At 48.4% G+C, this 27,196-nt stretch overlaps 1 protein-coding gene across 1 annotated transcript; it reads left to right on the top strand.

Annotated features, from left to right (window-relative positions):
• Window positions 1-25,751, top strand: Gpr26 (G protein-coupled receptor 26). The gene is made up of 3 exons (XM_021168889.3): window positions 1-795; window positions 7,541-7,654; window positions 17,646-25,751. Exons 1-3 carry the CDS (start codon window positions 128-130, stop codon window positions 17,875-17,877), a joined length of 1,014 nt encoding a protein of 337 aa, XP_021024548.1. The 5' UTR covers window positions 1-127; the 3' UTR covers window positions 17,878-25,751.
• The last annotated feature ends 1,445 nt before the right edge of the window (window positions 25,752-27,196 follow it).

The raw sequence follows: 27,196 nt of genomic DNA, 5'->3' as shown, positions 1-27,196 counted from the left end.
GGGTAGCCATGGCGACAAGGGCCAGGGGTCGCTGGGCTGCCGCGTCGCCGAGGGGCTGAGTCGACAGCGGGCTGCGCCATGGCGGCGCGGGGTTGCGGGCCCTGAGCGCCAGCGGCGGGCGCGCACCATGAACTCGTGGGACGCGGGCCTGGCGGGGCTGCTGGTGGGCACTATCGGCGTGTCGCTGCTGTCCAACGGGCTGGTGCTGCTCTGCCTCCTGCACAGCGCTGACATCCGCCGCCAGGCGCCGGCGCTCTTCACTCTCAACCTCACGTGTGGCAACCTGCTGTGTACCGTGGTCAACATGCCACTAACACTGGCCGGCGTCGTGGCACAACGGCAGCCGGCCGGAGACCGCCTGTGCCGCCTGGCCGCCTTCCTCGACACCTTTCTGGCCGCCAACTCCATGCTCAGCATGGCCGCGCTCAGCATTGACCGCTGGGTGGCTGTGGTCTTTCCGCTGAGCTACCGTGCCAAGATGCGCCTCCGAGATGCCGCCTTCATGGTGGCCTACACGTGGCTGCACGCGCTCACCTTCCCGGCCACCGCGCTCGCTCTGTCCTGGCTCGGCTTCCACCAGCTGTATGCCTCGTGCACACTGTGCAGCCGGCGGCCGGACGAGCGCCTGCGCTTTGCTGTCTTCACCAGCGCCTTCCATGCGCTCAGCTTCCTGCTCTCCTTCATCGTGCTCTGCTTCACGTACCTCAAGGTGCTCAAGGTGGCCCGCTTCCACTGCAAGCGCATCGACGTGATCACCATGCAGACGCTTGTGCTGTTGGTGGATATACACCCCAGGTGAGTGGCCTGACCCAGGACTCTGAGCACTTGGTATTGAGTCAGGAAGGTCCCAGCATCCCGGGAGATCCCCTTTCTGCATCAATGGCATTAAGCATGGGTGGAATAGCAGATCCTGTTTAAACGGGTGCCTAGAGCTTCACTTTCTGAAACATGGGACTGAAACCCCAGCCAGAACATCTTCTTACCCTTATACTCTGGGCAGTGAACTCTGTTCACTTTTCGAAGCTTGAAAGTGGTTTGGATCTGAGAGGGGTATCTAGAGGATTGGAAAACCCTTAAGAACTCTTCAAATGGTGGGTATTATTCCTCTGGGTCTTTGCAGTCCTGGGTGTGGTGCCACCTGGATCTCCTCTGCCCGTATGTATGCATGAGTCCTCATTAAACAGAGTCCATAGCACCTTCTCCTAGTGATGAGCTCCGAGGGCCCCTGTTCTTCTTGCCTTCCTAGAAGGTTCAGTCCATCGTTTTCTAGACTTGGAACCTCAAGGTCCCTTAAAGAATTTGTATCTCAGGTTCCTGAAACCAAGCCTGCCCACCACTTCTATTCTGTTGAATTGCTATTTCTTTGGAGAAGAAGGAGGGAGGCAAATGGAAGGATGGGCTAGGAATCTCCGTGGTCCTTAATGTCCCTTAGGGGGAAGAGGAGGAAACTGTCAATTGGGCTGTTCTGAGCTCACCTCATCTTTCCTCCTGAGACTAGGACATCAAGAGGGAGGGTGCCTCTGTGGCCTCTGCCAGTTTATAGACATTAAAAGCAGACTCCCTCTCTGCTGCCTGGGACTCTAAACGAGGGCTTAGGAGTCCACTTGACACAGAAGCTACAGCACACAGGGAGCAATGGTGATGGACAGTTAGGCTTCAATGTGTGAGCAGAGCCCCAGGATGTGGGGAGCCTTGGGGAATGGATATAGACCCCAGTGTATGTTCACCCTCCAGGGCACAGTGGACAGACTGAGCAAAAGCCTTTGTGAAGCTTCCCTGCCTTGAGCAATGAATGTCACTATGCTGAGTGTTATTCTACCTGCTCATCAGAAGGGCATGGCTGAGTGTGTCTACTGCCAGCCCCTGAGCACACATTCCAGATGACAGGGTGGTCCAGTCTTTCCCAAATAAAATCTTCCCTACAGAAGCTTAAACCAAATGTGCTTACATCAGCTCTCTCAGCAATGATCTGTGCAGTTTAGTCATTTCAGGAGAGAGACTGCAGCCACACCTGTAGAAACATTCCCGTTCATTGTCCTTCACTTTAGAAGGGGCTGGAGCTGAGTCCCGGTCCGGTTCTGGTTCTGGTTCTGGTTCTGGGGTTAGTTCTGGGTTTGGGACTGGGACTGGGGCTACTGCTGGGGCTGGGACTGGGCTTGAGGCTAGAGCTGAGGCTGGGGCTGGGGCTGGGGCTGGGGCTGGGGCTGGGGCTGGGGCTGGGGCTGGGGCTGGGGCTGGGGCTGGGGCTGGGGCAGTTTGTGAGGATGCGTGGATGTGTTAGCGCTTGCAGACTTGAACAAGTCCTAGAAAGCCCCCTCATGTCTAGCCTCCCAATGGAAGGAAAGAAAGGCTGAGCCAGGAGAGGAGCCCATTGTATTTAGAGCAATGCAAAGTCCACCACCAGCTCTCAGTCCACCAGAGAGGAGGGTGGAGGCCACTTTGAATTCTATTTAGGGACAGGGACTTCCTCTGCTCCTGCCAGTCTGACTTCGGGTCAGAACTACAGTGAGTTATCTGGGCGGTCTCCTAAGCAGGGACAGATACTAAGCAGAATCCATGTCGTCTTTGTCAGCTCTGCAGAGAACCTTGCCTCTACACCGCAGTCTGTTTGGAGGAGTCCCAGCTTCTAGACCCCACCCCACCCTGAGGGCTCTGTGACCATTAGGTCACAGAGCCCCAGACTCCTTAGTGAGCACAAACTGTCCTTCCCAGAGGTCTCAAGCAGGAGTGTGTGTGGGGGAGCAGGGGTGGATCCCACAGAACAGGACAGCTAGTCCACAGGGGACTCCACAACAGCTGATCCTCAGGCTGCCACTTTGGTGGTACAGATGAGAAGACATGGTCCTATCACTAAGGGCTGTAGTGAAGTCCTTCCCCGCCTCAGCTCTGGATATCCTTTGGTGCTATAAGCCTATGTTATGCTATGCAGTCTTTTGGTGTCAGTCCAGGACAGTAGTCTATGGACAGTCAAAACAGCAAGTGGAGTCTTAGCTCACTGGAAGTCATCTCAGCTACCCCTCTTACCTCGGGACTTAGCTGGAAGAGATGTGGTTTGTGCTGCTTGCAGCGCGGGTACCATTTGTTAGGGTAGCAGAGATAGCTGATTTTCCTGCAGTACTGAATAGCAAGTTTGCCTCTTTGCTACAAGCAACCCCTAAACGTCAGGAACCTTCTTTTTTTCTAAATCTGAGATCCAGAGCGGCATCGTACATTTCTGTTGTTCTAAGGTTTCCCAAGTCACTTCCTTTAGGAAGCAGGTGGCACTTGTCTGGTCCATATGCAAATCTCAACCCTCCTGGTGCCTGCTATTCAGTTCTCCCAGCCAAAGCTTTGGACAGAGTCTAATTACAACCTGTGGCTAGCAACCTCCTTGTGGGGTCTAACAACTCTTTCACAGAGGTCACCTAAGACCACCAGAAAACTCAGATATTTACATTTTGATTCATAACAGTAGCAAAATTACAGTTATGAAATAGTAATGAAAATAATCTGTAGTTGAGGGTCACCACAATATGAGGAACGGTATTCAAGGGTCACAGCATGAGGAAAGTTGAAAACCACTGCTCCAGTAAAACCTCTTCTGAAGCTGCCAGGGACAGCCAAGCAGATCAGGCTCAATGGTGCCGCTGTAGTGCCTTCTTTTTCCAGCCCGGCCCAGGCTCACTACCTCAGACAGATGGCTTCCCCAAGATAAGCTGTTGGTGACAGAGTCTCTCTAACAAGCTGAGTGGGAAATTCCTCCCAGTGTATAGGGGTTTCTCTCTACCACCTCAGCTTCCTGTGAAACATGGCCACAGGGACTGGCTGAGGGCTGGCTCTGCCTCTTCAGATGTCAGAGGTTGGGTGAAGGGTCAGACTCTCTCTGTGCCCTTGACTTTACAGAGACCAGAGGTTGCTCCAGAAACGGAGGCACGTGATGAGCTCTAGAAAGTAGCTTACACCCAAATTATAAACGTAAGGTTTATAGAGCAACCAGGCAGATAGAGGCTCACAAACTGTGTAGATGCTTAGAGGTTCTAAATTTGGTTTAAAGACTGTTATGTGAAATGCATTCTAATCCCCCTGTCTTGGCAGACATACCTCCTAAAAGTGGGGTTCAAACTTAGGGTTTTAGGCTCCCTCCGTGGGGGCTAGTTTTATCTGACCAAGTGTTTCTGTTTTACTGCTCCATCCCTGACTCCACCCAGCACCACAGGTGCTTCTCTTGAACCATGTGCATCTGCACGGCAGCTTACTTTTGGGCATGGTACCCGGGGTCTGGTGAATCTTGGAAGCAGAATCAAGGCATTTGGACAAGGAATCTTTGCTCTAGTCGAGAATGGATGGTGGGCATAGCTCCAGCCCTAATGTGCAGGGCTCAGAGCAGGGACCACTCTTCGCTAGCTCTGAGAGGGGACCACGGCTAGTGTGTGCATCCTAACTGCAAACTCGGGGCTCTTTCTGATCACCAAGTCATCTCATCTCATTTTATTTTATTTTATTTTATTTTATTTTATTTTATTTTATTTTATTTTGATTTTTCGAGACAGGGTTTCTCTGTATAGCCCTGGCTGTCCTGGAACTCACTTTGTAGACCAGGCTGGCCTCGAACTCAGAAATCTGCCTGCCTCTGCCTCCCAAGTGCTGGGATTAAAGGTGTGCACCACCACACCTGGCTCATCTCATGTCTTAAATGCCAGAAAGCCAACATGGGCCAAGCCAGTGAGGGCTCCAAGTGTGGGCTCTGGAAGGACAATGGTCATCTCAGATCGTTGAGGACTCAAGAGGTGCTGCTACTGGAACCGGATGAGTGCATCCCTCTGACAGCCAGAGAACCTGTCTGCTTGGTCTCAAAAATACTAACCCTGCACAGATCTCGTGACCACCCCTCCCCCAGCCCCAGGCCAGCACACAAGTTCACACCATGGTCAGAGTGAGGCTTTGTATCCCTTGTTCTCTTCACCACAGGCTCCAAGGATTCCAGGGTGTCACCACCAGGCCAGAGTGGCAGTGGGGATAAGGGGAGCACTCTAGAGTCTGAGGGCAGGAGACTTGAGATAAGCCTTGGTTCTATATGTTCTCAGGCTTGTCCTAAACTATTCCCAGTGTCCTCATCTGCGAGTAAGTGTGAAAAAAGCTCACAGGAAGTCGGCATCAATGGCAAAGCTTTGGTGAGAGAAATGACAGCAAGTAGTTTTGTGAGCCTATCATTCTGAGAGCTCGGTGAGGGGTCTCACACATGACTAAGGGATAAGGGTGCTAAGCTGATGCTCACACTGCTGCCCTGGGCATTGAGTCACCTGCCCTTACTCACCTCCTGCTGCCACTGCACCCAGGAAACAGCAGAGCCCAGGCAGGGATAGCAGAGCTGGCTTCATTCAGGGAAGGGGTGCTGGGCTCCTAATGGGAAGCACTAGGCTTGCAACCAGTGCTCCTGTGTCTGAAATTCTACTTGTGTCTGACTTTCATGCCAGGCCGGTTCTTCATTCCTTTAAGCCTCAGTTTCTCCGTCTATACACTTCGATAGGCATATTGCTGCAGAGTCTACTGTTCTGTGCCAGTAGCAACATGACCCCAGGGCAAATGCCCTCTACAGATACTGTATTTCACTGCCTATCACATTGGAATCTGTGATGTCCCTGTGAGCCTCAAGTGGGCCACAAAGTTGACTGAAGTTAGGTTGCATAATACTAGTTCACAGAACCCCGGGCACAGTCTCTAACCACAGCTGCCTCTCACCTGCATGCAACAAGAAGGGTTTTTACAGAAATAAGAAAACCCGTGGCTTAGACGTGCCTGGATTTGAATCTGGAAGTCTAACTCTGGCTCTTCACACTTAACCACTAGGCTATTAGCCAAGAAGCAAAGTCCAAAGAAGAGAGTGTTGCACAGTGCCTTTCCCTTAAACTTGGAGACTCAGGGAGACAACACCACAGATTTCTGAAGATCTGTGTAGTCTAAGGGAGTTACAGCCCCAGCCTTTCCTTCCTTCAGTTATTCAAGGGTCTATCTCTCTGAAGTCCCCCAGAACCTTTACAGACATTAAGTTGCCCAGGCTTTGGCAAGGAAGGGCCATGCCCTCTCATTAGAATCCTGACTCTCTGGGGAGCATAAGGAAGCTCCCTGCCTCTCAACACTCCTCTATCCAGTGAGTCCCATCTTCAAGTCACATGGACACAATTCATAGCTATCTCTATTCACCCATTCCCCTCTTCACAGAGCTCCTTGTCACCCATCTAAAACAGCAATATCTTAGTTTCTTTTCTTGTTACTATGGTAAAATACCCTGATAAGAGCAATTTAAGGGAGAACGCTTCTTTTCTGTCATAGTTCAAGGGACAGTCCATCCTAGCAGGGCAGTCAAGGTAGCAGGAGCTTGAGGCAGCTGGCCACATCACGTTTCTAATCAGGAGGCAGACAATAATAAATGCTAATGCTCAGCTCGCTCTTCCTATTTCATACAGCCAGGATCCCAAGTCGGGAACTGCACACGCCCATAACCGAGATGGGTCTTTCCACTCCCGTAGGTAAGAGGAGGCCCATCTCCCTGGTGATTCTAGATTTTGTCAAGTTGGCAGCACAAACAGTTGGCTAGCCCCAGAGGCAGGGAAATAGCCCCTGCAGGTCTGAAGATGGTAAAGATCAGAATAAAAGACAACACACAAATTGTACCTCCAGAATTATGCAAAAGAATTAGTGATTGGCATTAGCAGTAGTGATAATGAATCCCTGTCTGTTTGTACTCATTGTATAATACTAATACTAATTGTATTATACTATTTCTAATATAATTTATAATACTCATTGTATTATTCATTTCTACGCCAGATATGTTTAAGTATGTGTGTGTGTATGTGTGTGTGTGTGTGTGTGTGTGTGTGTGTGTGTGTATGTGTGTGTGTGTGTGTGTGTGTGTGTGTGTGTGATGATTGGTTTTAAATGTCAACCTGCCACAGCCTGGAATTACCTGGGAGGAGCATTTGAGCTGAGGAATGATTTAGCACAGGTAGACCAGGGCATGTCTGTGAGGGAGTGTCTTCATGATTCATTGACATAACGGCGGCATCTTTTCCCAGCCGAGGTTTCTGAACTTGGGGCAGGGAAAGCTAGCGGCCTAAGCAAGCAGGCAGCGTCGTCTTGTTTGCTTTTCTCTTCTCTGGATTGTAGACATTATGTGATGGGCTCCTGCATCAGGGAAGCGTGAACCAGAAAACCCTTTCCCTCTCCTGAGCTGCATTTGGTCAGGAAGTTTTATCACAGAAAGGGCAAGGAAACTAGAACACTGTACGCTGTGCATTTAATTCTTCAAACAATCCCATTTAGCATTATGTTGCGTTGTCTATAAGAAAGCACATCATGAAAACGTGGTATATGATAGTACGCTATAGATAAAGATCTTGACAATGACACACAGCTTGCCTCCGGGGCACAAGCCTGGGCCTCAGGTCTCTGGCTTCATAGCCATGTGCCTCAAAGCTGTGGCTTGCGTTCATGAGTAGCACCTTCCTGTGTCTTGGCCAGGCCACAGCATGAGTTACCTTCTCCTCTCTGCCCTGCGCAGTGTGAGGGAACGGTGTCTGGAGGAACAGAAGCGGAGGCGACAGCGTGCCACCAAGAAGATCAGCACCTTCATAGGGACCTTCCTTGTGTGCTTTGCACCCTATGTGATTACCAGGTAAGCCGACCTGCGGATGGGGGACAGGGCTTGGAGCGCCAGAGCAGGGTCCCTTTGGCCACCTGTCTTTCCTGCAAGCATGGAAGGGTGAGCGTCGACACTTGTATGCCTCTCTCCAGCCTCTGACTCGCCCTTATTACTAATTAGCATTTTAAAGATCTCTTTTTATTTTTAATTATGTGTATGTGTATGGATATATACATATGAGTGCAGGTGTCTGTAGAAGCCAGCAGAGGATTTTTGGATCCCCTGGAGCTGGAATTACAAGCAGTTGTGAGCAGCTAACATGGGTGCTGAGAAATAAACTCAGGTCCTCTTCAGTAGCAGTCTGAGCTCGTAGTCACTGAGCTATCTCTTTAGCTCCTTAATTAGCATTTTGATTGCACATAGTCACCAGTACCCTGGACAATTCGATTCATGTATACAACGGGTAGTAATCAAGTTGGGGAAGTTAACATGTCCAGTTCCTTTAACAACACTAACAATTTTGATTAGCACATAATGACCCCACGAACCTGTGAGGCCCTGCGTGAAGTTACACTGCACACACACACACACAAAACAGGTACAGATCAAATCCCTCCATTTGTTCTCAGTCTCCTTGCTGTTATCCCGTGTTTGGGGCCTCCATGCTCCTCTCTGTTCGCTGTTTATAACATGTGTAACTGGTTGCTGTGGAGTGCAGCCCCTCTGCCACAGGGTGTAGAAAGTGAGGATGTATTTCTCAGGCCTGTTTTAACGCCCAGGACCCACCTGCCTTCTGTCTACCCGCTTTGTCTTGTCTCAGCTTGTGAGAGTCACTCTGTACATTCAGCTGGGCTTTTTAAAGTGTGTGTTATGGGAAAGCAGGCAGCACACATGTGAGTTATTTTGTTGTGTCCTCTTGCTCCATCCTCTGTCTGAATGATAGTCCAGTGTGTATCTGTCTATTCCACATTTTCTTTCTGTGTCCATTGTGGCCCCAAAGTTGGTTCCTGCCTTTGCTGCTACGGACAAGGGCTGAAGTAAATACAGCCATATAGGTATCTGTGGGACTCTCACTTCGTTTCTTTTGGTTATACACCCAGAGACAGGCCAGCTGATTCAAATAGCAGGTTTATTGGGTTGGGGGGGGGCTTCATATCCCTCCTAGTAGTCAACCTTAGATTCCTATGTGTTAAACTCAGTACCCCACAGCAGACAGTCTCTTCACTCAGTCTCCAGATAATCTCATCCCAACTTGTCACCCCATCCCCACACTTCAAGAGATGCTGACAGGAAGAAAAGGTGGAGGGAACTGTCACACAGTCCAGGGTGCCACTGCCCACTGTGTGCTGGGCATCCAGCCCCCCAACAACTTACTTCAGGATATCTGCCACCTGAACAAAAGCAGATATTTTTCTTGGTGCCGTGCCAGGCAGGCCACCTCTCCTGTGGCGGTATTGCTGGGCCAATGGCTGTGAGGTTTCCATCTTCCCAGAGCACCAAGAGCCAGGTATAACAGCAACTGTGACAGGTAGGGGCTGCCGTCTACTGGAACTGGCAACCAGCATTTCTCAGACCAGCCCGCTCCAGCTGTGACTGTTCCCCATGCCAATTTCAGTCAGAGAGGGAAGAAAGAAAAGGACTGCCCCCCTCCCACCTCTCTCTCCCAAGCTGCTTTGTAGATTGGTGGGGGTGAAAAAAAAAACTTCTCCAGCTTTGTATCCTAAGTTGTTGTGTGATCTGCAAAGTTGGAGCTCACAAAGGACAAGGTTTCTATGAAGGGGTGGAGGTGGGAGCTTTGGTTGAGTCTGGGAAACGGTTTCCTCTGTGTTTGAGTGTGTAGGGGGTGGAGGAGAAGGAGACAAAGGGAGAGAAATGAAGAGAGAGAGGGAGAGAGAGAGAGAGAGAGAGAGAGAGAGAGAGAGAGAGAGAGAGAGAGAAGCTAGTACCAGTGCAGAAGTGCAGATGGCCATTCCCTTCAATGCCACCCAGCCTCCTCTTCCCCACGAGGGTGAGCCAACTGTGACTGCCCTCTCTCTTTTCCCCACTTGGCCTTACACAGAGCCCAGCCTGGCTGCTAATTTCAGTTCTGGCTGCCAGTTTTTTGTTTAGGCTAAGACACAGTTCTTTGTCCATAGGACCCACAAGAACATACAGACAATGCATATGGGGGTCTTGCTCACCTCTTTATCCCCCCATTCCTTGGACAGCCCAAGTACAGTGCCACCCACTGCCTTCCATGGTATGTGTTTCCTTGTAGGGAGATAGATTCAGCCTATTTCTTGCTTTGAACACAGGACTTGGAGCTATGGAGGGGAACGGGGGGGGCGGTGGCAGGGGAGTCCCTAGATGGTTGGAGCATAGGAAAGGGCAGAGTCATCAATTTTTTTTCTTCTGCAGCTGTTCACTGGACCTCAGTACTGTTGCTGCTGCGTTGTATACAGATGACTCTTGGTAGAGAGAGGCTGGCCTATGCTTTGTACAATGTATCATGGGCTCCTTGGTCCAACCACCCAACCAGGAACACCTCTATCCTTCCCTAACATCCCCAGTTTGATAACCAAGTCTCTAGGTATTTCCAAGTGTTCCCTGGGACCAGAGTCACCTTGATTGAGAAGCTGTGATCTAGACCCATATTACAACCAGGAAGCCAAGGTACCTTAGCTCAGGACTCTGCGTGAGACCTAACAGCCACAAAGAGGGAGGGGCCTCCTTAAGGCCAACCTTAACTGTAACCTTCTGCTGTGCAACTTTGGGAGAGAGCCCTCACCTCTCTGGGCTTCTAGAAGACAGTGTGATGTCCTGGGATTAAAGGATGTGGAGCAACATAATGTGTGACATAGGCATGCCTGTATGGATTCTCAGCCAGCATTCTCCCTACCCATAACACCAGAGACTGAAGGCGATCTAGCCTGTCACAGAAAATGGGTGAGAAAGGATGTATACAAAGACTCCTTCCTCTTAGACCTCAGAGAGAGGAAGGGTCATTGAGCAGATTAACTCAAACCCTCAAGGAATAAGAAACATGACCCCCACCTTAGGCAACTAGGCTTTTCTCAAGCTTAATTTCATTTCCTACCATATTCTCTCTCTCTCTCTCTCTCTCTCTCTCTCTCTCTCTCTCTCTCTCTCTCTCTCTCTCTCTCTCTCTCCTCATTATAGCCTATTTCCTTCTAATAGTGCCCAGGCACAAATAATCTTTCAGTCAAGCTGCTAGCAGATTCATAGCACAATACATTGCATCCAAATGGAGTTAATGTAATTGAGTTAAAAAAATATATTCACAAAACTATGCATCCTGTATGAGAATAAGCAGTATTTCCAAGGGATGACAAGCCTTGCCCACTCTGGTATAGAACCTGGATCATCAGGGGACACCGGCCCACTGTCACCTCCTCAGCATAGACCCTGGATCACGAGAGGAAGTCACTCCCCATCACCTCCTTTCAGCATCTTGTTTGTGTATATATAGAACTACCCCAAGCAAAGGTCTCAAGAGGCACGCAAGGTCACCTTCCATCACTTTGTCACACATGTCTCCAGCATCTTCCCTGTGCAGACTATAAAAGTTCCCCTGAAGATTAAGAATGAGTTGAAGAAGCCGGGCGTGGTGGTGCACGCCTTTAATCCCAGCACTCGGGAGGCAGAGGCAGGCGGATTTCTGAGTTCGAGGCCAGCCTGGTCTACAAAGTGAGTTCCAGGACAGCCAGGGCTATACAGAGAAACCCTGTCTTGAAAAACCAAAATAAATAAATAAATAAATAAAAAGTTTACTTTAAAAAAAAAAAGAATGAGTTGAAGAGCCCCAGGAGCCTCCTGGTAGGAGCCCTGGCCCTGCAAAGGGAGTTTCTAATCAAGACAAAGCCATTGCATCAGGTTGGCCCAGAACCCAGAACTCTGTGGTAGGATAGAGCCTCCTGACTAGGTCTCATAGGCAAAGCCTATGACCTGGATATGGCCATGCAGGTGTGGAGAATAATGATAACTGAAGCATAAGAGACGGCATGAATGGGGTATATAGTGCTATGCTCTAGTATGAGAGCCACCAGACATGGCTGACCATTGAGCACGTACATGTGACCTATCCGAATTGAGATGTACCTACTTCAGGTTTATTACTTCCAATATTGACTGTGATAAAAATTAATACAATCAGTACTTCTCATAACAACTCCCTCCTGGGATAGTAAGTGAAATAGACAATAAAAATTAAATTCATCTGCTGTGTACATTCGTGAGTACGTGTGTCTCTGTCTCTGTGTGTGTGTTCATATGCGTGTGTGTGTGTGTGTGTGTGTGCATGTTTGTGCATGTGTGTGCATGTGGAAGCCAGCCTTAGATGTTGTTCAGGCTCTGTCACCTTAGCTTTCTTGTGCGAGCTCTTACAGAGACCTGACATACCTGTTTCAGAGTCACGCTGCTCCACTGAGCTCTGGGTCAGTTAGACTGTTCCTGGAATGACCTGGCAGCGTCTTCAAGGCCACTGCAGATTTCTACCCACAGGCTCTTGGGAAGTATTTTCTGAATTAATGTTCGTATGTCTTCGCGTGACTGTAAGCTTATCGTCTGTGCAGCGATCTCTACTTACAAATAATTACAGTTGTCGTAAATCATCAGGATCGGGTTTGGAGGCATTTGCGGATCTGATGGCCCCATTATTAGAGCTTTCCAGAGTAATGGAATGATGGCGAGGGGAGTGGGGTTAATGTGCAGGTGGCTCCCAACTGTTAATGTTCTATTAATAAATGACTCTTCTGCGCTAATGTCTCATGAAAGCTTAAAGCATCCGCTTAGAGCTTACAGGCCTTTGCATATGCAGATCGAGTCTCCAGAAGCCTTGGGCATAATCAGGCTGTTTTCCCAAGCAAACTTCTGTGACTCACTTTGTATTTTATGCCCAGTGTGTGTGTGTGTGTATGTGTGTGTTGTGTGTCTGTTTGTGTGTCTCTGTGTGTGCACCTGTCAGTGTGTGTCTGTATGTGTGTGCATCTGTGTGTCTGTCTCTCTGTGTGGTATGTTACAAGGAGAGACACACAGACAGGGACAGAAACAGAGAAAGGGCAAAGGTTAGAGGAGCAGTATGGGCAGAAGGAGTGTGGAGAGGAGGCTCTACTGTGCTGCTGTAAATTCGGTATTGACAGCAAAGGGGTCAGATGCATGGTGGAACCTGAAACCGTGCAGGACCCTGTGGGGCAGCCTAGAAGAGAGCAGGAGATATCTGGTACTCAAAGCCTAGGGTTCAACTCACGGCTTTTCTACACCTGGACTGTATGACTAACACAGAATTGCCTTGGTTTCATCCCTCTGTATTAGGGAGGATGATAGGAGGATGGGGGGCTGGAGGTGCTGTCTGCAGAGCAGTGAGGTGCTGAGCCCAGGATACTGAGCTGGTGTTGAGCAGCTCTGCACCTCTTACCATAAGCCTCTCTCCTTGGGGACTCTGACCGGGAACAAGTCAGGATATTAGTTCCCCCAGGATTCAAAGAATTCCTCAGAATTCAGACAAGTGTACCTCCTCCTCCCCCTCCTCCTTCCCCCTCCCCTTCCCCCCTCCCATTCCCCCTCCCCTTCCCCTCCTCCTCCTCCTGGGACCATGGTGGCTCAGGGTGCTGGGTAGTATGAGAGTCCCCTATGGGTAAGGGCGTGGGTAGGCAACTTCCTGTCTTGTCAGCCCTTTTCTGTAGCAGCCTCTTTCAGATGGTTTCCAGCAAGCAGTATCAGTGGGACTCCATGTCAAAAGAGAGTCACAGTTCAGAGAAGTCCATTATACAAAGGAGCATGGGCAAGCACACAGAATTCAGGGTGTGTAGTCTGTGACCCGGATTCTCTGTGTCTGCTGTCCCGAATTCAGTAAGGTCTGAATATTGAAGCACTATCCAATGCTCAACACACATAAATGCACATACACATGATACATATATTTACAAAACACACCATGGTACATATGCTTGCAGATGGACATGACCTACACATGACACTCATGGGCATACATATACATAACACATACACTCATATGGCACACCTGCATACACATGCAGAAATGCATACACAGTGCATATGTGCACACAACATAAGGCATACATGCACACACATACATATGAACCACATATGCACATATATACAAAATACATATATATACATTTACATAATATAAATGCATTTGGCACACATGGGCATATATGCATAGTACACACATACCCCATGTGCACATATGCATACACATGACACAATGTACACACATGCACATAACATATATATGCACATACAGATAAATGTACACATATACATACATATACACAACACATGCACACATACTCAAGCATATACATTCATATAATGCATTAGTATACACAACACATACATGCACATAACATGAATGCACAAACCACATGCATGCATAGCCTACACATAACACATGCATGCACACTAATGCACACAGGTACATATACACATGCAGGTCAGATCACTACTCAGACTTCTCTAAAGAGCTCCAATGCCTTCCTCAGGATGGCCTGAAGTGCCTATCCCCTCATGCATCCTGCTATACCCCTGGCCTGTTGACTGGCATGGATTCTCCTGAGGGGATAAGATTGGGGTCCAGAGGGTGTGCAGGACTGGTCTCCATGCATCTTGAGCATACAAGTGTCACTATGACTGGAGCCTTAGGGCAAGTAGAGGTTTTTCTGGTCCACATCCCAGGAAGCATATGGGAATCCTCTTGTGCTTAGCAAAAGGTGAGGGCAGCCAGCAGGAGATGTGCTTTGTGGGACAAGCCTGTTTGTTGGGGAGTGGGAGGGACCATGCCGCTCCAGAGGAGCCAAAGCTGTGGAAGTTCCAGTGTTACCTAGGCTTACATGGGCTCTGGGAACAGGGTGGGAATCTGGTTCCTTTGCAGTGTTGTTACAGGCAAGGACCCCAGAACACCAGAGCAGCCTAACAGCCCCTCCATATCCCTGTAGGGTTCTTTTGGGGTGTATTGGAGTACTGGGGCTATGTACCACACTGAGGTGTATTGGAGTACTGGGGCTATGTACCACACTGAGGTGTATTGGAGTACTGGGGCTATGTACCACACTGAGGCTTAAACAGCAAGAAGGTATCGAAGCATCTCCTTGGCCAGGATTATGTAGAGCCAAATCTGGTCTGTGTTCATTTGAAGTTCTTCTTTGTGTGGGGCCTTCCAAAGGCCAGACATGATTTTAAAAGAAGAACTTGTCACAGTTTTTGTTTGTTTGTTTTTTGAGTGGAGGGAATAGAGACAAGAAACAAAGACTTAACACAGCAAATCAAGACCTTGTGGAAAGGGTTTCTTGGGGTCAGAAAGGGGCCCCAAAGCTCATCTTGTCACCCTACAGTGATAAGATTCAGGTCCAAGCATGGCCTCTAGCCAGGCTTAGAGGAGAGACACTTGCACTTCTCTGGCAGGGGACCCTGGTTTGCTGCTCTACCTCTCTGAACCTCAATGACCTCATGTGTAAGATGAGATGAGATCCATTCTGCAGGATCATTGTGAGATGGAAGAATGCACACAGTGAACCCTTGGTCCAAAGGAGACACAAACGGGAAGTGATTGGAGGGTTTCAGACATCAAATAGAGTCTTTGGAAAGAAAATGCCATAATTTTGTCCTACAGAGCCTCCAAATACTACTTTTGATCTTGCTGGATGGTCTGATAATTAAATCTTTTTAAAAATTAGTAAAGGTTGGACAGATAGCTCAAATGGCAATGCAAGCATAAAGAATGAGTTCAGGTCCCCAGAACCCACGTCAAAAGCTGGGTAGAGCAGCATATGCCTGTAACCTCAGAAGGACAAAATAGGTGGCAGGGTCAGACAGGTCCCTGCAAAGCTGTGGGCCAGTTAGCCTAGCCAACTTGGTGAGGTCCTTGCCCAACAAGATATACTTCTGTCCTAAATAAAATGTGGGAGGTGTCTGAGGAAGGAACATACCAATGTTATTCTCTGATCACAGATGTATTCACACATGAATGTGTACACACACACACACACACACCTATCTTATCTTTTGGGGGAAGCCATGACGTCAGGACCAAGCAACAATACAGGACATTTGGGTAACATGACGTGGCATCTTTACATACTGTGCTGGCTACTTTTATGTCAATTTAATACAAGCTTAAGTTATCTGAAAGGAGGCAACCTCAGTTAAGAAAATGCCTCCACAACATCCAGCTGTGGGCAGGCCTGTACGGCATTTTCTTAATTAGTGATTGATGAGGGAGGGCTCAGACCACTGTGGGTGGTGCCATCCTTGGGCAGGTTGTCCTGAGTTCTATAAGAAAGCAAGCTTAGCAAGACATGGGAATCAAGCCAGTAAGCAACACCCCTCCATGGTCTTTTCATGAGCTCCAGGTTCCTGCCCTGTTTGAGTTTCTGCCCTGACCTCCTTTGATGTGGAACAGTGACACGGAAGCATAAGCCAAATAAACCCTTTCCTCCCCACTTTTCTTTTTGATCATGGTGTTTCACTGCCGCAAAAGAAAGCCTAAGACGCATGGCAACAGCATGCCAGTGTTTGCATATTTCATTGTTATTAAGTGTGAATTCTAAATTTGGAGCTTTGTCTCTTTCAGTTCATCACTTCTAAAACATAGCTCTGTAAAACGTGAGTATTTCCTTAATACAGTTAGTTCTAGTTCCTCAGCTCCTCATGGAGTCTAACAAGGAAACGAGGAGATGGTAGCCCTGGTTCTCACAGGGTTAAAGGACAAGGGCAGAGAGTGCTGCTGAGATGGTGAGGCAAAGATGGCAGCCTCAGGGTGGCCTCACTAGAGATCCATTCAAGACACAGGAGTTTTAGTGGGAAATGGAGGGCAGCAATTGTCCTTTCCTTCCACCAACTCTAGGACCCATGACACGTCCTCCACCCAATAAAGATTCTAGGAAAACTAACCAAATTGGCAACAGGGTTCCAGCTGACACTGCTTCCCTCTTGTTCCTGAGCCCCCTCCAAGGCAGCCCACCAACCACTGCCTGCTCTCCTGGAGATGACCCCAGTGGTGGCAGGGTGCCAGAATCTAGCTGGATACAGGCACTAGACTTGCAGAGATCCTCTGCTCTCTGGATCTCAACTTTCTCATTTGACCATGGGTGGAGGAGAGGGAATCTGAGTTCTCCAAGCTTTGTGGGTCTTTTTTGACTTTGTGCTAATGCTGGATACATCTCCAAGTCTGGCCAATGGATCCAGGAGCACTTGGGAGAGAGTAGTCATGCTTAGAGGTAGGGGTGGGGATTCGAGAACTCTGACTGGCCTTGGAACCTGGTGTTGGCACCACTCCGTGAGTTCCATGGCCACCAGGAGAACTCTAAAAACCAAACTCTCGAACACACGGGATGTATCTTCCCTTGCCCTCCTTCAGTAGGTGAAAATCATTTTCAGGTCTCCTAATTACTGCTATTGTCAAAGACAACCCCAGTCCTAAGAAGAGCCCCTCCTCACTTGCAGCTGCTCTATTGGAGCAGGGGATGTCAGGAGCTTTGCAGAATGTTTGCCAAGCTTTTCCTCAGCCCGCCCTCCCACATAGACTTCTCAAGAAGGCAGAACTGGGTTTGAGGCTGAGCCAAAGCCGACTCTCATGGATTAAAAGATCATAGAAACAACCCCATCCGGTTTCCCTACTCTACAGATAAGACATACAGCCCCAAGGAGTGTGAAGACTTGTCCAAGGAACTGAAGTCAGAAGGCTATTAGCTATCCACCCACTTCATCTTAAAGATTGGAATTCAGAATAGGAGCTGGCTCTAAATGCTGCCTTTATAGTTGACTATAGCTGCCTTTATAGTTGATAACCTTATGGGTATCTTGGGGATCTGAGGTAGTCATGTCTTTCAGCTTCTCTACAGTAATGCAGTTGACACAGTACTTAGAATAAGTGCCTAATCAATGCTCATTGCCACCATTTTTATTTTCATTGCTTTCATGTAATATTAATTATAGGGGCATGTAACCATGTTCTGAACGCATGCCCACAGCTCCCTCAAGTAACACATCCCCCATCTCTCCACAGGCTGGTGGAACTCTTCTCCACAGCACCCATTGGCTCTCACTGGGGTGTGCTGTCCAAGTGCTTGGCCTACAGCAAGGCCGCTTCTGACCCCTTCGTGTATTCCTTGCTGCGACACCAATACCGCAGGAGCTGCAAGGAGCTTCTGAACAGGATCTTCAACAGACGCTCCCTTCACTCTGTGGGCCTCACAGGTGACTCTCACAGCCAGAACATTCTGCCAGTGTCGGAATGAAGGACCGCTCTCCTGATGGGGAGTTCAGAACGAGGTGGCCAGAGCAAAGGGAGGTGGTCTGGGACTCCTGGGTGGACAATAACTGCCACCATTGCCTGGTGATTGCCGTGATGCTGACGTCTGAACAAGATCTGGGGCCTGCTTCTTGGCTCTTCCAGGGTAGATGTCAGACTGTCCCTATTTGTCGCCAAAGGATGGCCATAGGCCACGCCCTGGTCTGTCTTTCTTTCTGAGAGTGTGTATTGAGAGCTTAGACTCACCAAAGGCCTCTCAGAGGACGGTAGGCCAGTTAGTGTCAAAGACACAGAGTGCTGGTGGCAGGTGCGGGCATGATATCCACCTGTCTGCTAACTACTGCTCACGGGGCTCCATGCTCCAAGGGACATCTTAGTGATGCTGAAAGTGAGGTTGTCTGTGGCCATCTGGCTCCAGATCTACTATGGCATCTCTTTTTCCCCCTTGGTAGTGTTTGCTGCTGTAACCCAAATATTATCCAGCTGGTGCCAACTACATCATGATCAGCTGATACCCTTGGGCCCTGCACTCAATGGGAACATGTTTAACAACCAGTTTGCTACCTACCAGTTGTCTTAGGAATGATAAATTGGACTCACCTTTTGTCCCTCTTCCATCGAACTAATGTTTGCGTGTATTGACAATCTTAGCATGAAAGTGGTCTCGGTAGACAGGTCTTAGATAATGTTAGATTCCATGAAATCTGAGCAGGAAGTCACATTCTTATGATTTGCATGCCATAGGTAAAGGAGCCCAGGAAAGCAGGAAGATGGTGGCTGGTCTGTCCTACCTCCATATCTGGGATCTGAGTTGGTAGGGAAGACTTCCTCTTGTCTTAGACATCTTGACTGTCATATTCTAGGAGCTGACTTGAACAGGGATGAAGTCTTCGTTTTCAGATACTGGGTTCCATTATCCTGGTGGCTCATTACCCTCATTCTGCAACTTTGTCCTGAGAAAGCAGCAGCTATCCAAGGTCACCACAAAAGTGCTCCATGTCACTGATGAGAGAGTGCAGTTAGTGCAAGATGCTGTCCCTGCTGTCCCTGTAATACACATGCCAATCCATTGGTAGCCATTGTCTTAGTCTCATTGAAAACTACGATAAGGACAGGAGAGATAGCTTAGCCAGTAAAGTGCTTACTGTGCAAGCATGAGGGCCTGAGTCCAACCCCAAGAGCCCAAATTAAAAGCAAACTGGACATGGTGGTGTGCACCTGTAATCCTAGCACTGGAGAATCGAGAGAGGCGACTCCACAGGACTTAGGTCAGCCAAGACTTAGCTGAATGGGTGAGCTACAGGCCAGTGACGGTTCTCAAAAAAGAAAAGAACAAGGCAGATGCCAGCTTAGAAACAACATGTGAGGTTGACCTCTGGCCTCCACATACCTGCGTATGTGAGTGTGCACACAGGTGCACATGCATGCGAGCACACTCGGCCCATGCCTACTCACTGTCTCATTATCATTTCAGAGGCACTTGAGAATGCTCAGAGCAGTTGTGTCTGAGCCCTCTAAGTGACTCTTGTGGGTGGGAAGGGTGAAGAACAATAAAACCACAAGTATCACTCTCTCCTGTATAGCTCCACACATCCTAGTCTCGGGAGCATAGGGGGAACTATCCACCAGGGACCAACCCAAAGAATGTTGATTTTTCCCTGCCAGGCAGCCCCAGTAGTTAAAGGCAGACAAGTGTCTGCTTGTCGATTTGAAAAGATGGCCTATCATTAACTCTTGGCAATTCATTTAGAAAACAACTCCAGCAGGCCTAGTGTTGTCAGGCTTCAGTTTCCATGGAGACTAGAATGGGGATAGTTGTAACATCTAAGGAGGTTTTAACATCCTCCCATTGCTGGGAGAGGTATGCTCACGCCTGCCTTGTTAGAGAAAAAGAACCAGGGCACCAGAAGGGACTGCCAGGACACTTGTCTGGACTTTGTCTTCAGTTCTTCCCAGCTAGCCTTCTGGGGGACCTGGTAAGGTATACCCCTCCTCCCTGGGATGAGGGATGTTACAACAGTGGCTTGAAATTAACCATGGTGGAAGTTTTTAGACACTCAGAATAGCTAAGTGTTATAAATCAAGCCTTCTCCCCCGAGAGCTGGTTGTCATCTACCTACCAGCGCAACACATGCCACACATTTGTTTCTAGAACAAAACTCTCCTGGCTAGAATACATTTGGTTCCATCTATCCCAAATCACAATAGTCACTTCTATAGCTTTCCTAGTAATAAGCAGTTGCCCACCCTCTGTTATCGCAACACTCAAAGGACTTGGGAAGTTCAAATCAAGCAGGAGGCTAAGACAGCACAGACAAAATAACTCCCCCTTTCACAAAACTACTGCTAAAGTTGGGTAGAGGATGAATGGGGACCCAGAGGGTGGGGTCAGTAGACAGGCAGAGGCAAGTCATGACATCCACTCCCCCCCCCCCCCGTGTTGCTTTTGAAGGAGAGTAACCCTGGAAAAATCTCTGCTTGCTCTGTATAGGCAACATATTGTACCCTGAGTTGAATTGAGATCTCCTTGTCCCTTCCTTAGCCAAGAAGCAGGATCTGCCACCCACGATACCACATATCCGGAAGGATGTACACTGTAATTTTCACTATGCCTCTAAAACTGCTTACCATCTATTAAAACCCAATATGCTGGCATCATGTCACTGACAAGAACCCAAATAAGCCTATTGATGGAGAGTTTTCATTTTCACTTAGACCCAAGCTTGAAAACCCAAGGAAGGTGAGGAGAGAGCAGCTCCACTGGCAATGGGCACTAGCCAACGCTGCGGCGATTGCCTCCCCATAAATGTTTATAGTCAGGTTTGCTCGCCTCTGAAACAAGCCCCCTGGGATCCCCGTTCCCACCTGAGCACTCTACCTCATTCTGGTAATCTAATGAATCCAACAATGTGTGTTTTTCTCAGGTTCCAGGCATAAAAACAACAACAGAGCCGAGAAAAAGGGCCTCGTTGACTGGCTTGACTCCTGCTACTTAAAGAGTCACATTCACTGCACTTGCACATGAGAGGCATTGGGCAGATTAGACCATTTTGTGAAGCTTGAGAGTGGTGCCTGCAGAAGAGAGGACTTCCAGATCTCAAATCCACTCAGAGTGTTCAGTTCAGGTCTCTCACACACTATTTGTCTTTTATGATCTCTTTGCCCCAATCTATGTTTTCCTTGGATCCCTTCTTGGGGGTCAGGATCTCAGAAACTTAGGGCCCTGGAAAAACAGGATGCTTGTTGAATAGCAGATCATTAAGAGTCTCTGGGTGTTGCATGGCTAGCTCACCTCCTGTAGACATTTGTCTGTGTTCACCAAGCATGGCTCAGTAGCCTCCTTGGCTCATTTCTGGTCTTTTCTTTCCGGACTTAGCTCAGGCCCCCATCACTGTGCAATAAACCTCTCACCTTGTGTTTGTGAGATTTTTTTTATCATGTGTCTTTGTCCTTGAAAGAAGGTAGACAGGGTAGAGCCAAGCCTGTGGACTGGTGGTCACCTGTCCCCAGGTTTAGATGCACAGCAAGCACTGTGCTTACTTGGCTATGATGTGGCTGCCAGATGAACCAAAGGCTATGTGTTGTCAGGATTTGACCATAACACAGGGTTAAGTAAGTTAGTTGACTGGTTTTCCTGATGCTATTCTATAAGGTGCTAGAAATCTCACGGATCAGTTCATACCCTTCACCCCATGAACACCATGGGGAGAGATCTGGAGGCTATGGGGTTTCCATTGCCTTCCCGAGGTCTGAGGGTTTGAATGGAGACAGTGACTCTTAAACTTCCTTGTCCTCAACTGTCACCAAGGGAGGTGTTCAATAGAAGCTCCAGAGTCCTCCACTTCAAAGGCGAATTCAGGCAAGCTGGCAGGACTTGGGATTCTATGATCTATATATGATGTATATATTGGTGTTCAGGTGGCTGAGTCAAGTGATCTTCCAACTGTAGAAAGATGGTCTTAAATGTCTGGATTAAATCTCCAAAATCCCAGATGTCCAGCTTGGGCAGGGTTTCCTTTGACCTCTGTGATGATCTAGGAAGTAGATCCTACTAGGCTTCTTCACTTTATAGAGAAGATTTTTGAGTCCTGGGCACACAGAGACTTGAGGGAAGAAGGTAAACAGGGTAATAGGATCCAGAAGGGTGTGGTGGCTGGCGCTGTCAGTACCCATCAAAATGTATCACTCACTTCAGCTCCCAATCAACTTTCTCCCTTTGCTACTAGTATCTAGGGAATACTGAAGGACACTGCGTAACAGCTACCTTTGTTCTCAGCCGTGATAGCTCACCTGCAGAGACACTATCTGATTAGTGGGGTTTTTTTTTCCCAATTTTTTATTAGGTATTTTCTTCATTTACATTTCAAATGCTATCCCGAAAGTCCTCCATACCCTCCCCCACCCTTTCCTACCCAACCACTCCCACTTCTTGGCCCTGGTGTTCCCTGTATTGGGGCATATAAAGTTTGCAAGATCAAGGGGCCTCTCTTCCCAATGATGGCTGACTAGGCCATCTTCTGCTACATATGCAGCTAGAGACATGAGCTCCCGGGGTACTGGTTAGTTCATATTGTTGTTCCACCTATAGGGTTGCAGACCTCTTTAGCTCCTTGGGTACTTTCTCTAGCTCCCCCATTGGGGGCCTTGTATTCCATTCACTAGCTGACTGTGAGCATCCACTTCTGTGTTTGCCAGGCACTGGCTAATTAGTGTTTTAAGTGTTGAGGGCCCCTTGTCAACCTGTGCTTTCAGGAAACTTTGGGCCATGGTCTGCATGAGGATTAGTGGCAAGCAGCATTCCTCTGGGATCCAAATAAGGCTTCACATATCCTGATGCCACAGGACTCACACAGAGCTGAAGGGCAGGGTTTGCGGTAGGGATAGGGTGGAAGGGCACAGCATCTCCCTCCAGCCTGCTCTTATAGGTTCAGCAGGGATATCTGTGTGGGAGGAGCCTGCTTTGTAATTTCCCCACCTCCCTGACAGTTCCCACTTCCTCCCAAGCTCAAGCAGCCAGTTGTCACCTAGGGAGCTAGGCAGCTCCCTTTCTGTTTGCCCCTCGCCTGACCTAAGGGAGGTGGCAGGAAACACAAGCCATTTCTTCCTCTCTTCAGAAGCTGCTGTGGGCTTACAGGCCTCCTTAGCTCTTTCCCCAAGCACAGAGTAAAGAACAAAAGATGAACACTTTGGGCAGTCAACTTCTAGGAGGGAGGAGCCATAGGACCTAAGGAATGGAATTGTGAAACATCAGTGATCCAGCACAGAGAGGGGACCTAGCTGGAGCTTAAGCTGTGTCTCTCAGCCCGACCCATATGTCACAAGTCAAGGACTGTGCTATCCCAGAGGTCTGGAGAATGGGCTCCCCCAATGACATGCTGATTGGCAGATGGCAAAAAATGGATTTGACCAAGAGCTATGGAGTTCTTATCTGTCACCCCATAGTCCTGTAAGCCGGAGAGAGCTTCCTGTGCTAGGCCCCAGGGGAAATGAGTGTCTTGGTGGGCCTAGCTTAAGGGTGTTGCTCAGTGCTGTTCAGGGGTGCTTCAGGAGCCCCTGAAAATCTTTGAAGAGGCAGTGGGCTTTGGGCCAGAACTGCTAGTACAGCCTGCAGTGAGACATAGAAGTGGACCAGCGGGGTAGAGCTTAGTGTGCATCCAGGAACACTGTCCAGAGGGTGCTCAGAAGTGGGCAGTATCTCCCAAGATATGGTGAATGCCATTTTTGGCCAATGGGGTGGATGTTTGTGAAGCCAGAACAAAATGAGAGAAAGACAAGGAGATCCACACTTATTCAGCTGTCCAAGAAGAGAGGAAAGAAAGGCAGGAGGACAGCAAAGGAAAGGAAGGATCGAGCAGGGAAGGCAAAGGGAATCGCATTCATTTTGAGGGCATTGACAAGTACTCATCATTTTTAATTGAATATTTCACTTATTCAGCACCAAGCTCTTGCCTCTAACTCCTTCCCTCCCTCTCCTGACACAAGCTCTCCCTCCCAACTTTATGTACTTTTTAAAATCCACTGAGTACAATTGGTGTTGCGGGTATGCGTGGGGGTACAGGGGTATCTATCGAGGCATGGTCAATCTACCCACTGATACTCCTTCTCCAGCAGCCATCACTACCAATAACTCCTCAGTCAGAGTGGGGCTTTGTGATCCCCTCCCCCAACCACATTGGAAGGCCAACTGGCTTGAGCCAAGCCACTGTGAGCTCATGTGTACAGTGGGTCAGTGTCATGCCCAGAGTGTGCTGCAATCCTCCCAGTCTCTGGCTCTGACAGTCTTTCTACTGCATCCTCTACGATGGCTCCTGAGTCTCGGTGAAGAAGGCGTAATATCGATGTCTCAGTTAGGGCTGTGTACTCTATAGTCTCTTACTCTCTCTAGTTCTACCAGTTGTGGATCTCTGTATTAAACCCTATTTACAGCAAACATAAACTCCTCTGAGAGTTGAGAGCTGTCCAGTCTGAAGGTGCAGGGAAGTGATGTCCTAGAGACCGGGACAACATATACAGGCGTGGGGCCATTGGAGCATGGTCAACCTATCTGGCAACGTGTTTAAAAACAAACTGATTCTCTCTCTTGTAAGAGCTGTACACTGTCTATGCTTCCTCAGTTAGAGCTGAGGGCTCATGAACTCTGCCCCCTCCGTGAGAATACTCACTGGCATGAGCTTGTGTAAGCAGCCACAGCTGCTGTGCGTTCAGGAGCACAGTGGCTCTGTCATGTCTAGAAGACACAAAGATTTTCAGTCTGGTCCTCCCCAACTTCATGATGGTCCATGGCCTTTGCTGTGTGTTTGTGCGTGCGTGCGTGCGTGCGTGTGGGGGGGGGCTGAGCATTCCACAGTCATTTATTCTCATTTGGTCATTTGAACAGCTGTGAGTTTCTCTACTACCTATCATCCACTATACAAGGATACTTCTCTGATGAGGTTTCAAAGATACATCAATGTCTGGACAGAAATATAAATTTAGGGGGCAGTTTAATGCTGTCTCCATTTATCAAGATACTAGTATAACTATAGAAGAACACATTCGCCTCTGGAGCCTGCGAGCTCCCCAGCCAAGGATTCTTGGGTGGATGTACAGACCCAGGCATGTGTTTCCTCCTGTGGAGTAGGCCTTAAATCCAATCAGAAAATAGCCAATTACCCCATAGCATTGGTGAACTATTGTACCCATGGGCAAATTTTGCCATACTGGTCTTTACTGTAGTTACCATGATTCACAGCTGGCCAAGACTGTTAATGACATTTTCCCGGCATCCTGCATAGCACATTCCAGTCCTATGAGAGTTAGCCAGCCATAGAGGAAGCTTCCTAGTCAGTCTTGATTTTTCCCACATCCTGTGTCTGATGTGTATAGTATCTTCAGCAATAGGCTCATCTCATCAAGTTCAGGTGTACAAGGAAGCCAACATTTATCCTTAATGGCAGTGTTCATTCCTTTATTTATTTATTTATTTATTTACTTGCTTGCTTGCTTGCTTGCTTACTTACAGGTTGCCTCAGCTGACCTTTAATTCACCACCGAGCCCACATTGGTCTCAAACTTGCAGTAGATCTTGTAGTGATAAGCAATCCCCCTGCCTCAGCCTCCTGGGTGCTAGTATTATAGGCATGAACCACCATATACAGCTACTGTTCAGTTCCAAGAAACCAAACCTAGGCAGATTTGCCCAGGGTACCTCTTCTAATGATATTCTGAGTGGGGGCAAATGTGTGTCTTTATTTTGTAAATGGGATGAGTTACAAGGTAGCACACCACTACCCAGTCCCAGCAACAAAAGGAAGAATCAACACAGCGGGGCAGCCACAATACAAAGGCTGTCCTCACACCTCTTAGGCATTCCACAGCATCCCTGGGGGGGGGGGGGGGAATACTGCACCGTTCGTTCATTCTTGCAGTGTGTCATGTAAATACACACTTCACATTTAAAGGCCAAATGTGAATCAAATCAATAGCAGCAGAGCTCTGCTTTACCATGTACACCCACGTTTAACAATTGGTATGTTAGAGTCAAAGGCCTATGTGTATACCTTGGAAGTGTCTGCTCCTAGGAACACTGAGACATGGTATTTCCCTTTTGCCCTCACACATGCCCAGTAAGTCTTCATAGTCACCATTGTATTTACTCCCTAGCGTGGAAGTGGAGTTCATGATCTGATGGCTTCAAAGGACCTAGACTCTCTATCTGGAGACAGGCAGACTCAGGCTTAGGCCACACTCACTAATACCCAATGAGAAGGGGTTTACGGCAGAAAGCACATCAGAGGCCATCACAAAGGCTTTCCTGCAATGTGTCTGGGTGAATGAAACCAGGTCATAATTGCTAAAACCCCCAACACCCAGTCTGCACATACCCAGGTCCCCGTTGCCTTCCTTCAGCTCTTCTGTTGCCAAACCTTTGCTTGAATTATTTATAGTAACCAACCCACCCTGCTCAAGAAAGCTTCAAATGCCAAGTTTCTTAGCAAACTGAAATGATTCCAAACCTCAGCAATCCTGTTTCACAATGTGTAAACACAATCCCTCCTGGAGAACAGAGGCATTCATGGGATCCGGTACCCCACCAGGCTCATCAGGGGCTCCTGCAGGAAACCCAGTTGCTCTGACTTGCAAGCAGTCATACCTGGTTTTGCTCTCCCTGCCACCTGGGGCAATTAACCTTGCTGTTGAATGGATCACGGTCTTTGCTAAGGCACTTCTAGGAGAAGAAATTTAAACCTTGCCGTAGAAATGTTGTCTTCTCGTTTGATTTGGCTCTTGGGTAGATAAAAATCTTCCTCTGCTGTTTTTTCCAGTGTGGTGGGTGACAACAGACACCATCGGCTATACTCATGCTCTCTCCCTTCCCAAGGAAGCATGGTGAATTTACCTTGCCCAGTACCTAGTAGAAAAAGCATCACTTCCTGTAGGTGAGAGGGAAGTTGGTTGAAGGCCACCTAGCATGCTGTCCTGGAGGCTCCAGGTTACTAGGGCCCCAACAATCAATACTTCATACTCCTGTATTTTCATATATTGCTTTTGTTTTTGCTGTCTGCAAAGGAGGGTGAGCAGAGTCATGCCATCCATCACTGGAGGCATCCAGATAGGGCCAGTAGATGACATAGAGGTCTTCCACGGCAAGGACACATCAAGTGTGTCCATCAAGGCTAAGGCTAGGATCCTATGAGGAAATGGACTTTATATCTTAAGGTTTCAAGAAAACCAAGATTTCAGAAAATAAAAGCTATTTGTGATGACACTTGGTTGGTTCCTGCAGTGCTGCAGTTCCTCGCTAGCAGATTCTTAGGAAAATGAAC

The sequence above is a fragment of the Mus caroli genome, unplaced genomic scaffold (assembly GCF_978045245.1).
Source record: "Mus caroli unplaced genomic scaffold, Mus_caroli_1 scaffold_8, whole genome shotgun sequence".
Classification (NCBI taxonomy): domain Eukaryota; kingdom Metazoa; phylum Chordata; class Mammalia; order Rodentia; family Muridae; genus Mus; species Mus caroli.
The sequence above is the reverse complement of the archived record's forward strand: the minus strand, read 5'-3'. Positions and strand labels throughout refer to the sequence as shown.

Bases quoted from the DNA above. Each gene is read 5' to 3' on its own strand.
- Gpr26 (XM_021168889.3), top strand. From the start codon at position 128: ATGAACTCGTGGGACGCGGGCCTGGCGGGGCTGCTGGTGGGCACTATC. The intron at 796-7,540 runs GTGAGTGGCCTG...TGCCCTGCGCAG, and splicing joins TTGGTGGATATACACCCCAG to TGTGAGGGAACGGTGTCTGG. The intron at 7,655-17,645 runs GTAAGCCGACCT...ATCTCTCCACAG, and splicing joins GCACCCTATGTGATTACCAG to GCTGGTGGAACTCTTCTCCA.